Genomic DNA, 18166 nt, shown 5'->3' with positions numbered 1-18166 from the left:
AAACCCTTTAACCGTCACAGGCTGATTTAATAGATTTCACAGTTTATTGTGATCTCTGTTAAGGGCCTATGTAATTGGCTGTCAAATTTGACTTGAAGTCACCATTGGCCATATGATTGGCTCAAGCATCCAGATGACACTGCAGGATGATTAGATTGGCTTTGTGTATAATTTTTACAACACAGGTTTTTACTACTTAAATTAATGTATAAAATCCATATCAAAATATAGGTAAAGAACCACAATAGCCTAAATATTTATAGTATATAAAATTACATAATTAATATATCTAAGAATGGTATCAATTTACAATAACGTGACCATGGAAAGGTATGTTCATTTTTTTTCCTGAAAACTACAATTTTTCCTGAAAACAATAGTGAAGAAAAAATTCGTCGGCAACGAAAATCAAAGGAGTTACGATTTTTTGAAATCCTCTGAAAACTCTGTTTTTGACAGTAACTTACCTCTGGCAATTTTACTGAAATGATGACGTTTAATCCTGTCAACGATGCCTGCCCGCTGCGCAGTGCTGCGCACTGCTTGCTCTTTTAGAAAAAAAATTAACTCGAGCTTGCAAAAGTCGAATCCCAGATCACGTGATGCCCCTGATCCTTAACCCTCCAAGTGTTGTTCGACAAAATTTTGTCGGTTATTTTCCATCTTTAATGCAATAATGCCCGAAAGGCATCAATATAATACAATGATATACTTTCCCCCCAGTTTATATGCACCTGTGATAATAATACTTGGCTATAAATGCCCAACCCATGAAAAAAAGTCCATTTTTCATGGTCACGGTATTGTAAATAAATACCCTAAGAATGAAAGAACAATGAAAAAATATTGTGTAGGCTAGAATGTGCTTCACCAACTGCAAGCATTATCAGCTAATATTACTTTTGGTAATTGTGAAGCTGAATGGCAGCACCAACAAAATACTAGTTTTGCTTTATTAACCTATTGCTATTGTCCTAAACAGAACAATATATGGTTACATGGTTTTGTTATGATCGTAAGTCAACCTCCTATTGGTTGATGCTGACATCAGCTGTTACGCCATCTTTGGGTTGTTAAAATAACAATAATGTTGAAATCAGAGAAATTTGATCCAACTAAAAGACGTTTTTGTTCATTTGGACTTTCCAAGAGAAAAAGTTCACGTCAGCTTGACAAAAATGCCTCCGGCCAACCGTGACGTCTGAATTACAATTTCACTCAGTATTCAACATTTTGTTAAAGCATGATAAGGATAGAGCGACGATTTAGCAGAGTTCAAAATTCAGGTGATAATAGGAATAAGCAGCAAGCGTAAGAGCTTGGAAAGCTAGTATGTAGGCTACCTACTGAAATGTGCCCACAATCAGTTAAAGTAAGCTTGCTATGCTTTTTGTTTGTCCTTTATCCTTAATGTCCAGTGTTTTTAGATTTCTTAATCATATTTAATAACATTGTTCAGATTGAATAACCTTGTATAGTATTAAATGATGGTCACATTGTTATTGAAACTGGTTAATGTATTGTTATTAACTTACCTACCTGTAGGTTTTGAACTTCTTTGTCACTGTCTTGTTCTCTCTTCAGACCGACAGGGTCTCCAGATTCAAATTATTTAATATCATTATGAAAATGGTGAAGTACAATTGACAGTGAAGTAAATGTATTGCAAGTGCTTTCTCGATTGAGACCGGTCTCAATATTTGAGGAAGTCTGAAACAGATGTATGCTTAACAATGATATTTTATTGCAGGAGAGAAAATGCTAATAGACAAAATTTAGTTAATTTTGTAGTTGAAATTGGCATATACCTGTTTAAGAATATATTTTTTGTATTTCTGAAGGAATGGAAGAGATTTATGCCACAAAACTGATTGTGTTAAGGGATTAATTTAAATGTATTTTACTTATGATTTTGATGTGAATTTTGTTTTCAGCTGCATTTATCTTTGTAATGATTTTAAAACTAAGAAAACAAATTGTGGAATTGTTATTACAAAACAACTGTTTAGCAGATTGAGTTGAATATAACCTGTGAGTTGAAATCTTCAAAAGATCTATATGAAACATTTATCTCTACGGTTTAACACTTTTATTAATCATGGTTTGTTTAAACTGTTATAATGAAACTCATTCTATATTTTGTGTTTCAGAGGTCCAAGAATTCTTTACAAACATATTGAAGAATGATAAAGAAGTTTCTGCAGGTATTGCTGCAATCAGAACTTTGTTGGAATTTTTAGAACATGACAGAGGTAAGATTGTATTACATAAATGTAATTCCATAACAATTTTTCAGGGACATAATGTATTACCATTGCCTAAAGCTAATTTTTTTCAATTTTCAATTTTCAATCAGTTAAAAATTAATTTATCTTACTCTTAGTCTTTTTGTTGTAACAATTTCAATTTTCAAAGACAATCCATATTCACACTGAAAGATTCATGTTTCATAAGATATTAAAATGTATAACACAAAACCTGAGGCTAAAATATCTAACACTGATTTTTGAATCAATGTTTTTATTGCTGAGAAATGCAATACTGGTACTGCCAAATTTCAAACTTAACAGTTAAATTTAATATTATATTCACTATATAATTTTCACTTTACAGTTATGTAGGTATTCACATTGTATCAAACTAGAAATAAAGTGTTATGTAATACATGGAAGAATTATTTATTTTTTGTTGTTAAAGAATATGTTTTGATGGATTGGCATGTGTTTATACAGGGATTGGGGAATATATTAAGATATATATAATAATATCCGGTTTCCACGGGCCTCTAGTGGGTTTATATAGTTCACTGCCTTAACACTGCATGTTCTGTGTCCAGATAAATCCCCCTTTTGTCTTTTTTATTAAGGGTATTAGGTGTTACAAAATCTGTTTTAAAACTTGTACTAATATTAAACTTAGATAAATTTGACAGAATAAAAATTTTGCAATAAGTTTAATGCAATTTGTTATATGAATTTCAAAATGTACAACAAAGAACAGTTTTATTTGAAAAAACCATCATATGCCGGATTGAAACTGTTCAAAAAACTACCACTACATATGAAAGAATATCTGAAGGACCACAATCCAAGAGCCATGAAGAAGACCCTTCAGAGTTGGCTACAAGACAAGGCTTTCTACATGCTGGACGAGTTCTTCTCATGGAATGATGAACCTGACTGACTAAAGAATTTTGTTAACGACACTGTAACATATCTTAATGATATTGTTAATAAAGAATATATTGTCTATTGACTCTCGGCTGTTAGCTAAAGCCCTGACAATACTCTACGTAAACTTTAATGTTGGTATTACAAATACATCATAAATAAACCAATACAACAGAGTATCAAAGAACCAGATAGAGTGTCACCGAAAAGTTATCACACAGACAGATGGACTGCCTAAAATCCCTTCGCTTTTTATTTTACCCCAAATCAATAGAGTTCCTCCTTGGACTAAGATGAAACCCTGTACCAAGTTTCAAGTCAGTAGGACCTTTCTTTCAAGAGTTATTTCATAAATGGGCAGACCTAATTGTTAGAAGGCCCATTCAGGTCTTTAATGATTGAAAAATAAAGTTAACCTAAACACTAATAAGATTGTGTTTACATATTTAGCGTAAGAACTTAGATTGACTCTGATAAAGAAATCAATGTCCAATAAATACATGTGAAAAACAAAGGGGACACATTTAAATCTTACCCAGTATAAATAATTGAACTAGTCACTGATGAGATGGAATAAGGAAGAATTCATAGTATTAAGTAAGAATTTTAGCAAGACATTTGACTGAACCATTAGTTTGCGGGTCAATCCATTTCAAATCACCCAGGTCATGTTGCTTAACATTTTTAATTTGCCTAATTTTTTTATTATGAGTTCCCTATGGGTAGACAATCACAAAACACTTTTTGAAAAAATTTTACAAGCCATAGTTTTTTCCTGGTGGCCATTTTTTAAATGACGGTTTTGCAGATTTTAGTAAAATACGCGGTTCGGGAAAAGTTTAATTGCCAAGCTATTTTTAAAGATATCAGAATAATCAAAAAACCAGTGTGTTCAGCATAAAATGAACTTCAATTAGACATTATAATAATGTTTCTTTTGTGCAAGAAAGTCAGTCAAACTTGTTCTGCAAAATCTCGGAAGAAAATCATCAATTGTTACTTTTTAAGACCATAAAAGTTTAAGAAGGAAAAGGGACTCACTACTAATATTTTATTTCTTTGTTGAAAACTAATATAACTACCTACTGAAAAAGTTTTAGCCCTGAGAAAATAGTGCGAAAGGTGACTCCACTGGAACTAACAACTGTGTCTGGTAGGACACATAACATAAATGAGAAACTATGTAATGGAATATCATCTTTATTTAATTCGCTGATGAAAATTGCAGCCAACAAGTAATTGAAACCAATGTTTTAAATCTAAATGCACAGAAGAACAATATTATGAGGATACTGTATGCAAGTGTAGTACAAAAATTGTATCAGTAAGTTAAGTTGAAGAATTATGATTCTTACCTATTGTTCTCACTGTGTAAGATTATGAGTTACTATTTTAAAATATTCCTCAGGTACTAACACATATTTTTACATCATGTATTTTATAAAATGTATTTGATAATATTATATTTTAGAACATAAATTAAAATCCATATACATTTTGACAGTATAATAGATCTAAGCAAATTATTTTTCCTAAAGTGCGCAAGTGTTATTTTGTGGTTTTGAGTATTGTTTATTTATACCATTATTTTTATAGTTTTAAATAATTTTTATTGTAAATCCTAAGTAGGTTTAAATAAGGAATATAATGTTTTGAGCATTAAATATAAGTTTATTATTAACATAATGATTTAAACAAGCCCTTGTTTGCTAACTTGGTACCGCACAAGCGAGAAAATGGGTAGCGCTTTTAACAGAAATTCAATGCTGTATATCTCTAAATGTAGTTAAGTCTCAGTCATAATTTTTTATGAGATATTCCTATTTGTATAAAGAACATTCTGTAAAATTTTCATTTATTTTCATTCAGTCCCTTTTTAGTTATTAACCCTAGAAACTTGACATTATTATGCTTTCGGCCATTTTTGAAAAGCTCTAGAAAAAAAGGAGAGCATTCTCAGGGCTAAAACTTTTTCAGTAGGTAGTTATATTAGTTTTTAACAAAGAAATAAAATATTAGTAGTGAGTCTCTTTTCCTTCTTAAACTTTTATGGTCTTAAAAAGTAACAATTGATGATTTTCTTCCGAGATTTTGCAGAACAAGTTTGACTGACTTTCTTGCACAAAAGAAACATTATTATAATGCCAAATTGAAGTTCATTTTATGCTGAACACACTGATTTTTGGATTATTCTGATATCTTTAAAAATAGCTTAGCAATTAAACTTTTCCCGAACCGCGTATTTTACTAAAATCTGCAAAACCGCCATTTAAAAAATGGCCGCCAGGAAAAAACTATGGCTTGTAAAATTTTTTCAAATAGTGTTTTGTGATTGTCTACCCATAGGGAACTCATAATGAAAAAAATTAGGCAAATTAAAAATATTGAGCAACAAATTTTATTTTTATTGGGTGATTTGAAATGGATTGACCCTTGCAGGTCAATATTCAAACTGACATGTTTCTATAATAAAAGGAGTGATGTTATTTTTCAGTGGTTGTCACAGTGGGCATTAGTTATTCTACTAGAACGAATAATATACATTTGCATCATAACACACCCATTTTATTGTATTCTATTAACAGTTTTTTGTCCAATATGATTTGTTTATTTAGTGTATTAACTACGATTATTTTTCTGTAAGTGGAAGCTTATAGAATTTAAAACATGTTCGGAATGATGGGACAAAGAAGATATGTTTTCTTAACAGACTCCAGGAAATAAATAAATTATATTTGTAATGTAGGAGTTTTCCTTTTTATCAAAGTTATATTAAATTTTTATTACGTAAATTGGATTTTGTTTTTATTTAAATGAATTTTTCATCAATAAATAAACACAAGTTTTCTTTCCAAAACATATTTTTTCTTAACATTAAAAGGTTTTGTTACAGTCATCCTATTGTTTGAAGCAACGCTCAATAAAAAAGTTAAGGTCCAAGTAAAACACATTGAACCAGGTGTCTTATATTCAACCGGGGGACTAATGAGTTAAAAGGTATCTAAACCTCATCAAGTATCATGATAAGAATAGTGGATAGTTCAGTGAACAGCCAAGCTAGTTCTTTATTGACGTAGTTTAATCTTAATATTAAAGTACAATTTGCTTAAAATTTAAAAAAGAAAGAAGAAAAGGCAGTTCATTTCATATAGTGGTGTTTTGTTTTCAACTAGCTGAAACAATTCAGGAATTAGCGGATAACTTAAAGGTGGCGATTGATGTGATGACAAAGACTGACTACCCCACAACAGCTGTGGTTTCTGGCTCAGAACTGTTCCAGAGATTCATCACACTGGCAGTTTTGGACAATCAGGTAACCAAAAAATATTTATAAGAATACAATCCACTGTTTTAATATGTTATCTGTAATCAATACATGTATTTATGAATTAGGATGGATAAATGAATATATTTTGCTATATTTAAGGCAAATAATACAATCACTTTAATGTTATGTCTAGACTTAATTTGTATTGCTTGTAATGTAAAAGTCAATGAATATAAGATTTAATAATTTAGATTAATAAATTATTTTAGATTAATAATTTCTAACTTGTTTCTCAAAAACAAATTAAGATGAAATCATTTATTCAATTCCCTTGATTTCTAGCATGTAGGAAGTATTAATAAATTTGTATGTATGGTTTTAAGAGCTATTAAGTCTTAATTTATGATTGCATACAACTTCCCTCCAATTTAAAAAAAGCTGTATTTTTTGGTTAAAGAATAGAACTTTAGATTAAACCCCAAAAATAAGCCTATTCATAAATATTTGTAGACAAATAATAAATATTATTTACGTTCTATATTACAAATCTCTTTCACTGATTGACAACCTTATACAGAGGGTAGAAATTTTAACATCGGGCATCCTCAGTAACATTGTGTTATTGGTTGTCACAATGATTTCAATTTTTGTTATCATCTGATAACTGAATGTAACATAATTGTAAAGTGTATTATTTTCTTTAAAAAATCTAATAAATACTAGTTACAATGGTTGTTGCTTAAAGACTGTATGATACACAAAGAAATTTTTCTATTACATACAATTTAAAATAAAAATTATCAGTTACTAAAATACATTTTCTTACCCTACATTAAGGCAAGGCACCTGCCATATTGGTAAATGAACTTATCACAGATTTTCAAGATTAAATCCCAACTTACCAAAAACTCCTACTACAACAGAGAATGTCATCTTGTAAAATGTGACATTTACGAGGGTGGTCAAAAAAGTTTCAGACCTAACAAAGAGACAAGAAATGTTTTCTAAAAATTAAAATAAATTTTTCGTCATAGTCTCCTGGTAACTCTACACACTTCTTCCAACGATACTTCCATCTCTGTAAACTGTCCTAATAGTACTCTGCATTTTTCTCTGGAAAATAATTGTTCACGAAGATGATTGCCTCTTCAATTTGATGGAAAACTTTGTCCTCCAAGCGTAACTTTTAGATGAGGGAACAGAAAGAAGTCGCTTGGGGCTAGATCTGGTGAGTAAGGTGTATGGTCAAGCAATCCAAACCGTAATTCGTGGGTTTTCGTCATGGCAACCACTGAGGTGTGACATTGTGTATTGTCTTGGTGAAACAGGATTTTCCTTTTTTTGCAAATGTGGTTGTTTTTTCAGCAAATTTTGTTTTCAGCTTGTCAAGTAATGATGCATAGTATGCTCCTGTAATGGTTTTACCTTTTTGAAGATAATCGATTAAAATAACTCCATGACTATCCCCAAAAACAGTTGCCATTACTTTCCCAGTCGAAAAATCAGGTTTTGTTATTTTTGGAGCCAGTTTCTGGTGTTTGGACTTTTTTGTATTTTTGCTTCAGGCGTATGATGGTGTATCCAAGTTTCATCCATAGCAATTAATCAGCACCAAAACTCGGATTTATTTTGTGTAAACTGCACTAAAAGAGTGTTGGAAATGTTCATTCGAATACATTTTTGGTCTGACGTGAGCAAACACGGCACCCAATGCACGGACAGCTTTCTAATGCCTTAATGTTGATTTAATATGTGACAAACTCCTTCTTTGACATGTTCATAACTTCTGCTATCTCTCTTACTTTAACCCTAGAGTAGACGGGCAAAAAAAGTTACGTATCAGGACGGGCTGGGTCTGACAGACCCAAATAAAAACAATGAAAAAAATATGTTTTAACCAGTTTATTAATACAAATTTATTTTTACATTAAAATACAGGCATGACTGTATTAGTAATGGCTAGTTTTAATGTCGTAATTTAATGAAGAGCTTTTATAAAAAAGTAGCTAATTAGATCCAGCGATCACATAAGACCAATAGATGGAGCACTCCTATTCCTACAGCATTACTGATGTTGAAGCCAGTGGCGGCCATCTAAGGAACGTCTAGAAACGCCAAACGCCGTCCAGAGAAGCTTAAAAATTGCAGTGCGCGCGCATAAATAAATTGCCACCTAGCCCACTTAGGATTAAGCCAAAATGTTCAAATTTGGTGTACGTATATCTCATAAAACACCGATTCCAATGGCGCAACTCAAATTACCAGTTTTGATCTCTATATAATTTTAATGAGCAAAAAACTTTACAAGTTTTATACACATTTCAAATCGTAACATGAAAAAGTCGGTCTGTGAGGAATTTTTTTGTTTTTTAGGACAGGCAAGTTTTGTAAGCGGGAAAGTTTGAGATAAAGAGTTGAATTATTTTTTCCATTCGAACCTTTTTTTTTCTAAGATCAGTCGTTTCCCTGATATTATCGGCAGAATATAGGCGAAAACCCTGACCGCATCGCCCGACCTAAAACAGATCGCCTACACTCCAGGCCGCTCTCGGCTCTTAAAATTAAAACTCAACATATCGTTAATTTAAAATTCATTTAAATGTAATTAATTATTTTTAATATAGTTTAAACATTTTTAAACCCCATTTATAAGGCATTCGCTTATCATTTCATGTAAATAGAAACTGTCCATTCAGTGCAATTAAATATTAACTAAACTTGAGGCAATATAAGGTACAATAAAGTAAACCACTAGACATAGACTTATTTATTTATCAACGGACAACAATTTTTTATAAGAATAGTGCAAATTAATTAATTCAAGACAGACAGCATAATCGAACAAATTTATAATAAAATATGGTGTGTTAGTTTTTGACTATGCAATAAGTATCAAAAAATAACAAATCATAAATAACACTAACCAACTCGAAAACTATTATAACTTGAAGTATAATAACAAGAACAACAACAAGATAAAAGAAAAAATAATGATAAACATTTAAGAATTAACAAGATAAATTTTAGAGCAAATAACAAACAACAAGAAATGATGTAGCAGATCTACTTGGAAAAATCTATACATTTACAAGAAATCAGGTAATTAACAATGTACAATCTCATTTAGCAGTGCAATTTTTAGAAACAAATATTAATTCATTAAAAAAGTTACAAAACAAATAAGTTAAATTTTACCACCAAGCTATTAGAAAAAATAACGTAAAAAATAAATAAATTAAAGTATCATTGAGCATGATGAAAAGACTATTTCTAAAAAAGCTATAGCTACATGCGAAATGGTCCAGATGCTGGCACACCAAATTACCCAAATGGGTAATTCATTATGTTTATAAATAATGAATTTAATATAATAGAAATTAAAATATGAAAATTAGAAACATAAATATCCAAAGCTTACAATAAAACGTCCCTCTCTACTGTCCTAAAAATGTTACAGTTTTTAATAGATGACTGCGTATTCTGGTTTTGTGTAATGATGCACTGACAATTTTTTGCAGTGGTGATGTAGTCGCACTTTGAAATATTGTTTACAAATAGCTTTTTGAACTAATATAAGGTGATTTACCTCAGGATCTTGTTCAAAACAATGCCCTCACCTGGGAACAGATTCACACCGATACACTTTCGTAACACTGAATTTACCATTCTGTCCTCTAGTTTTTTTACAGTTGTCAAGTCACCTTTATTAATACGCAACTTTACTTCGGTTTCGCATAGCAAACAAAGTTTCACACAACACCTTCAGAAGGCTGTACAAGCCCTCCTCGGTTTTTAACAACTTATCAAACTGTTGCGGTATCGCGTTTTCTCATTAGCCTGTAACAGCTGTAGGCACCCCGCTACAGGCTATTTTATTTCTTAAAGTTCTTGCTATAAAACCAGAAATGTACTCCACAATATGCGTCGTTACATTTGAAGTGTTTCCAACAATATTATAGAAATAGTCGAGATCTTCATCTTCCTTCTCATGTTTCTAAAACCTCCTCGCTATCCAATGACCTGTAGCCTGGAGTTGATGAATTTATTTCTTGTACTTCAGATCTTTGGCTATATGTAGACAATATGAAGGTTTTATTCAAAATGAGGGCATTTCCTGTTTCAGATTCTTGAAGTTCCCTATGTAAAAGAATTCGTTTGAAAACTTCCCGTAAACTCTCTGCATGAGGGTTGTTGTTGTGACCCCCACGTGATCGTATGTAGCCGAAAAGTCGTTCTACGTGGTCTTGGCTAACCTTGTATAAGGGAAGGTAGTTGAGGTACGAGGCTCGTCTGCTACATATTTCTTGTACATTGAGAGGGTACTCAATATACACGTTATAAATCCCAAGAACCCGGTTTTTCTATTCGAATCCAGTATGAATGTACCTGTTTTAAGTTTTCAGTCCTGAAATGTAGCCTCGTGCTTTCAATAGAAAATATGAATGTTTCTCATAATTTCCAGGGTGCAAGGCTTGTTTAGCATATTTTGCTCTAACGCTTCTGGAATTGAGAATATCGAATAGCATATAAACGTTTTTAAAAAATTCTATTGTTTGCGGAACAACCTTCCAAACCCTTCAACTTTGTTTAACTGACAGGTATTCAAGTGCGTCGGCTACGGACGAGCTCAGCAATTGAGCAGCAAGTTTTTGTCTTCATCTTTTGTTTTATGTACAGTATATGGCTGTCAGTAAGCTTATTTCCAAGTCGAAGACCCTCCTCTTTTTGAAGCCCATGTAGTTTTTCTATGTATTGCCATTCGATACTCCGATTATTTGAGTCCAATAATAATTTAAAATCTCCCAATGTATTGCGCACTAATTTAAGCATGTGTGAAGGGTCCAGGAAAAAGTAGACTGGCTCGTTATTTACAGGATGGTGAAACCAATGTACTAACTTCTTATGATCTAATGTACATCCTAAATTGTTTGCCATAGCGACATTACATGCTGTATACCATCTGATGTCAACGAGGCGACTTGAACTCCAGAGTCATGTAAAAAGAGTAAGGCATTGCTTTACTAAGCCACAAAGCTGGTCTCCTTTAATTGAAGCAATAAAAAAGTGTCCTAATGGAATTTTTCCACGACGAATTAATAGACACTAAGTGAAAAACTAGTGCCTCGGTTGCTATTGGGAAGCATCATTATCATTGGCATTATCACCTACGTTAACAGTACCATGAAATCGTTTACCATCCCACTCCAATTTTTGCCTAACGGCCATTGCATCTACCATGAGTGAACATACAGGTATTATATTTGTACTGGTGCTGTGTTCTTTCAGAGCTCGAAATACCTCCTCTGAAAATCCTGGATCGGCTTTAAACGCTTTTGTACCACCTCCCAAGGGTTTTTGGATGAGGCAAAGCGGTGTTAAATGTGTTCCGAACATATAAATATGCTTTCGGTGATAAAAAGTGAAGAGTAATAGCAAATGACTTAAGGCGTTCATCATAAATTATTTTTTAAGTCGTGATTTACTGATTTCCCCACAGCACTCCTTTACTAAACATTGTGCATTTTTCGATAACGCTGATAAAAGAAAACAATTTTCGTCTGAAAATTTGTAGTTTTTCTTTTAGAGAATTTAAAATCATCTCTAAGTTTTCCACTTTTTTTTTAAGTCTCCTTTTACCTTGTTGCAGTACTTTAACTTTTCTTCTACATGTTTAATAAAGACTGTTTGGTTTTAAGAAGCTCACTTTTAAATATTTTGGTAGGCGAAACACTTTACGGTTGATGAGGGTTCGTCTAGTTTCCTTTCAGTGGTCGACGTTCCTTTATCTGGGATTCAACTGGAAAAGCTGTAAAAATGGCAGGAAACGGCTCCCTTTCGAATCCGGACACAAGAAAGAGAAGTCCTGTCGATATCAGCTTCCCGGAAGTGTGCTGAGCAGATCTTGCTGTATTTTGTTGGCTCCCAGTCCTTCCTTTTGGTTGCGATAATCCATTGTCGTCGGAGATTTTCATCTTTTGGAAATCTAAAAAAATTAAATTAAATTATGCATGCGCAACTTAATGATTTGTTAACGGCAAAAGTTTGCATCTTCAGTAGGAGATGAGAAAACACATTACCAAAACAAACTCAAGCTTCACCATTTAAAAGCAGAGAAATGTACGTTACATTTGAAAGAAGATTGCAAAAATACTCAGACAATCAACAGTAGCACTAATGTTTTCTCTCTTGATCTTCAGCAAGTGTTTTACCAACACTTACCCACAGCAACATGTATTATCTGCACAGTTGTCCGCCTACAATCTAGGCACTCATTTTCACTTTTTTTAACTTTAAAAACGTGTTATGACAAATTTCTAAAATACAAAAAAACTTAACATCTCAAAAAATGTTTGGTTAAAAGTTATTGCTACATCACCTGGTAAAATCAAGGTGAGACAAACTTGAACAGTGGACCACAGTAAACGTTTTCAAAACAGGTATTACAGTTGAGGACATAAAAAACATTGATCTCTTCCTAGACTGGAGTGTGTATCTCAGATTTCGGAATCAAAGAAATCAGATATAAAGAGTGTTATCCCGTTTCTTACTCAGCCTAGCCATAAAAACTTTTTATGAACACTATAAAGTAGGCATAAACTAAACAAGACTACATTTTTAAGTGTGTAAAATTTTATTTTATGAATTCTTGTAAATAAAGTAAGTTAAAAAACTCTATTATTTTGCTTTTGTAATACTCGACACTGCCTAATACGTATGGTATCCTCCACCCAAAAAATGTATAGGCCTAGTTAAGGTTTTTTAAAAATAAAGTCTTAACTATCGTTAAAGTAAATAAAAATAATGTTAACTACGTGGCCTAATACAAAAAATCAAATTAATTGAGACATTTATGGCACTTAGACAACCAAATTTAATTGTTAGCACTTATATCACTATTTACATTAGATAATACGGACATGATCCCTTTTGATTTCAAGTTTTCAAAAATTAATATCTCTAAAAGGAAACAATATTTAATAAAGATTTCTTTTGTGCAGTTGTAATTAGACCTATTTTTACAAAATGTTCTTAGAATAAAGTTTCTAAACTTAAAAATGTGTTTATTAAGATAAAAACTCAAATATCTCAAAACTATGAAAATGGCACTTAGACCCCTCTTTTAATTCAGTTCTTCAATTTACTATAGACGGTCAACGAGAGGATTAGGCGTACAAAACGGTAAACAAAAATTAATGAGTACAATAAGCTTATCTAACCTAACAAAATATAAATGCAATACTAACCTGTGAAAGGTAACACCTTCACCTTTTCCTCTATTATAGCATCCATATGCAATACAAGTTGTTGGCATTCTGGTGCAGAGTGATGAGACAACATCCAAACTAACAATGACAGTCGGTGGCTGAACAACCTACTGTAAAACGTGGGCCTAACGCACTGCTACACACTGCCAGACAGCAGCGAACACTGTCCTGAGCGCTCGCCACTAGGGTGAATCATCCCAAGGTCGCCGCCAATTGTTGTAACATCGCGCGCCAGAGTCCGGCTTCAACGGGCAACCCCAATGCTCCATCTATTGGTCTTATGTGATCGCTGATTAGATCTTACAAATTTACTTAAAATATTAAATGTTTTAAAAAACACGTTATCCTTACCATGATGTGTATATAAAAATTAAACTATACATATTTTTGAAATAAGAAAGACCTAAATAATAAAATAAAAATGTAAAATCTTTCTGAAATAAAACCGATTTCTTATTATATAGGCGTAAAAAATCTACTTTTGCAAATGTACATTTCCGTATACAGAAAAGCAAAATGAAGACAAGTACTGTTCTTACTCTACAAATAGATATTTACACAATAAAACCTATCATTTTATCACTATAACTAACTTAAGAAGGGGGAAAAAATACTAAATTACTTTCACAATCATAGATACAAGCTGTAGGTGTCGGTTGTATCCTTATCTTTTAGATCTACTCAGCGCAATCCCGGCACAGCAGCTCCGCGTGAGACAAGCACAGCCACGCTTTACACTGCTTACAAAAATATTTGGTTTTGCTGTCTTTGCACAAAGAGCACCTGTCTCGTTTTCCTGGTTCAGGGTTTTCTTTTGCAGGAATAGGAATTTTGCAGCTAAGGCTCGAATTTCCCTAGGTAAGTTGCCTTGTTGTGCCCGAAGTGACATGTAAGGTTGTAAGAGTGACCGTCCCTTCCTGTCACTTTCCTCTTCATGTTATTCTGCTTCACAAACTTCATCCAAATCGAATTCACTTTCTGTATCATGGTCACTATATAAGTTTGAATCAGCGTTATCAGATTCACTCTCACTGTCTCGTAGCAATAGTCTGTCAATTTCACTGCTTCTGTCAATATGTCTATTAGCCATATTTATTTAAATGGTCTAAAACTTCATTACAATAAAAAACAATCGTATATAAACACTTTTCCGATGTAAAATAGGCGATGAAATAAAATAAGAATAATTCAAAATATCTGTAAAAACGTGACGCCAACGGACGGGCTGGGCCTACCAGACCCAAAACGTAATCAATCACTTACTACGCAAAGACTGAGACGTGGGAAACAAAAACAATTACGGCAGAGCACTATGTAGAGTGTTTTGGAAAGCTACACGGAGTCTCGCCACCGTAAGTCACTTTGACCTTGAAGCTCTGAACAAAACAAAACCGCCTGGGTCTCACAGACCCAGCCCGTCTACTCTAGGGTTAATTTGCCGGTTGTCTAGCATCATTTGGTGAACTTTGGCGATGTTTTCGTCAGTCATTGCAGGGTTTGGATGTCCTGAACGTTCATCGTCTCCCAAGCTCTTACGTCTCCGTTTAAATTCAGCAGCCCAAACCTTCAGTGTGGTAAATGATGATGCAGAGTCCCCAGACACAGAATCCAACTCATGTTTGATTTGCGAAGGCTCGATACTCAATTTTGTCCATTAAAAAAAAAACTTATGTCAACTCACTCAAACGTCTGTTACATAAAAACTATGCCTCCAAAATGTCTGAAACTTTGATGAGTAACTGTCATCAGATGAACAATGAAATTCAGTAATTTTTATTTGCTAGTGCTGCCATCTTCAAATTGAGGTCAGAAAATTTTCGGATCTCCCTTATAGATTTTTGTGCGAGTGTGAATATATTGATTAAATACAAATTCAAATAGTTTTATAAATCTTTTCTTAAAAAGCTCAGTAATATATTTCGTGCTAAATAAACTTCATATTACTTGAGAGCTCATGCGTTAGTAAATCGCTCTCTGTAGAATACAGATTAAGACTTACAAAAACACTTGAGTGTTTCAAATGGTTTGAAAGCAATTTTTTTTTAAGATGAGCATTCAAAAGTTTCCTCTGATATATAGAAAAATGACATGAAAAATATACCTCATACGTTATTTGGAATTTTAGCTGGCTCAATGCGATGTACTGTTGGTAATGATTTTTCCAAAAAATATATATTTAATATAATAGACTTTAAGTAATTTATACTTGGTCATGTGAGGCGTATTAAATAATTCTCTTATCTTCATGAAATTTTCACCCATACAGTGACAGAACCTAAAAGCGATTTTTAATTAGTCCTCTGTATTTGCTACTGTATTTGTTGCCTGTGTTTACTGAAGTGGTCAAATGATCAAACATGTAATTTTATTTTATGTTTGTTACAGACCGTTGCTAAATCCAAACAGATCATGTTGCACAGAGGGACACTTTTCTTTAACAAGCTGATGGCAGCTCGTGGTAAAGTTGCCAAAGAAGCGGCTGACTTTATTTCTGACAAAAGTGTAAGTTACATTCAATGTTACATATCTGTTTTGAAATTTTATTTCTTGCATGTTGTGACCAGTAAACTTTTGAGTGTAAATCCAGCTTTAATTCCTTTTTTAATACTAATTATAGCTGCAACTGTTCTCATTGGTTGTTTTAGTACTGATTTAATCCATTGCGGGCTATGAAAAACCTAACACTTGACACCCAGATGCCGCTCCGCCGCGGCGCATATACAGTTTACTTGCGGTAGTTTTAACTGCTCTATATTAAAACATTGTATATTTTGATGTAATACTATATGCATTTATTTACTTATATAAGTACTGAACTAAAATAATTTTATATATCTAAACTAATGAATAAGATACTAAAATATTTTACTTGCGTTTGCTGATTGACACTCTGAAGTATAAAAGTCCAAAGGCAAATAAAAGAGAAACATTAAAGTAAAACTAAAACTTGAACTTATACACTTATCACACTATATACACACATTACACAAACACTATATACACATTTTCAACTTTTCATTAGAGCAATTTCGTATGGTAGGCTTTGAAGCAATCGCTGTCTATGTGTAGCAGCACATTGCAGCGTTCGCAGGTGATATTAGCTTCATTAGCATCTACATATAATGATTTTGGTTTAGCTGTCGAAGAAATTGTTACCACTGGACCACGGTTTTGACAAAATAATTATCACGGGTGACTTTAATCAACCCAGTGTAAATTGGACAGACTGTTTAAGTTCAGCCCTCAACACATCTTCTCAACACCTGGTTGATCTGGCCTGTTTCTTTAACCATAAGCAACATAACACCGTGCTCAATAAGAGAGGAGTCATCCTGGACCTGATTTTTTTTTCATCTGACCTCCATACTATTGTTGGAACCAGCAGTGGATATCCTAATTGACCTTGAGGATGATCACCCGCCCTAATCTGGGATATGGTCTTGAACTCATCTCCTCCGCCCCCTTCACGAGTCACTTTCATTCCAGACCTAAAACGCTGTGATCTCATTGCAGTATTCAACTGGCTATCAAACCAATCCTACCCTGTAGTAACTTCAAACAACGTAGAACACTGTTTCTCTACCTTCTGCGCTGACCTTAAGCTCTATAGTGAGAGCAAATTGCCCTTTGAAAAAAATTGGTGCCTCTGTTTTCCCGTCATGGTATTCTTCTGAGTTAAAGGACTTCATCATCCGTAAAAAAACTGTTCACAAGCTCTACAAGTCAACCCTTAAGTATGAACATCTGTTAAACTTCAAGCAGCTCAGGTACCATTGCAGACTGTTTGGTCTCTCACTGTCGTCAACGTTTTATGAACCAGCATTAACCAGTCAGTTATAAGCAACCCTAAGCTCCTCTGGGGCTTTGTAAACCAACTGAGAAATGTATCATCTTTCCCCACCAAGATTACCTTCGAAGGTAGGACGGCTGAAGACTCCGATTCTATCTCTAACCTATTTGCTAACTACTCTCTCCACAATCTTCAAGGAACCAGCAAGTGAGCCCCCAACTTACAACTACACCAAGTCAAAGAACATATCAATCTGGCAAACATCTGCTGTGACCGTCGAGAGGAAACTAAAAAATCTCAACCCTGACAAAGGAGCTGGTCCTGACAACATCCCTCCTTCTGCACTGAAGTTCTGCAGCTCAATTCTCGCTCCTCATATCTCCATCTTTTGGAATTGCTTCTTCTCTTCTGGCATATTTCCCTCCTGCTTAAAGCCCGGTTTTATTGCACCTATATTTAAATCCGGTGACCGCACAGAAGCCAAGAACTATAGGCCCATAGTTTATCCTCTCTTCTCTCTCAAAAGTATTTGAATCTCTCATAATGGATGGCCTGGAGTTTGAGCCTGAAACACACAATTATTCCTGAACAACACGGTTTTATGAGTGGTAAATCTACAACCACACTAATCTTGCCTTATTCCACCACTACATAACATCTGCATTCTCAAACG

The 18166-nt window shown here is 33.4% G+C and overlaps 1 protein-coding gene across 1 annotated transcript in view; it reads left to right on the top strand.

The window, feature by feature from the left end:
* The window catches only part of LOC124368976 (translation initiation factor eIF-2B subunit alpha), a 46010-nt gene that overhangs the window by 349 nt on the left and 27495 nt on the right, over positions 1-18166 (top strand). The window contains exons 2-4 of the mRNA XM_046826564.1: positions 2151-2252; positions 6344-6483; positions 16089-16205. Of these exons, the coding sequence (XP_046682520.1) occupies positions 2151-2252; positions 6344-6483; positions 16089-16205 (359 nt within the window). The remainder of the gene's footprint in view (positions 1-2150; positions 2253-6343; positions 6484-16088; positions 16206-18166) is intronic.

Source organism: Homalodisca vitripennis, chromosome X, assembly GCF_021130785.1.
Source record: "Homalodisca vitripennis isolate AUS2020 chromosome X, UT_GWSS_2.1, whole genome shotgun sequence".
In the NCBI taxonomy this organism is placed as follows: domain Eukaryota; kingdom Metazoa; phylum Arthropoda; class Insecta; order Hemiptera; family Cicadellidae; genus Homalodisca; species Homalodisca vitripennis.
Note: the sequence above shows the minus strand (reverse complement) of the source record. Positions and strands in the feature narration are given on the sequence as shown.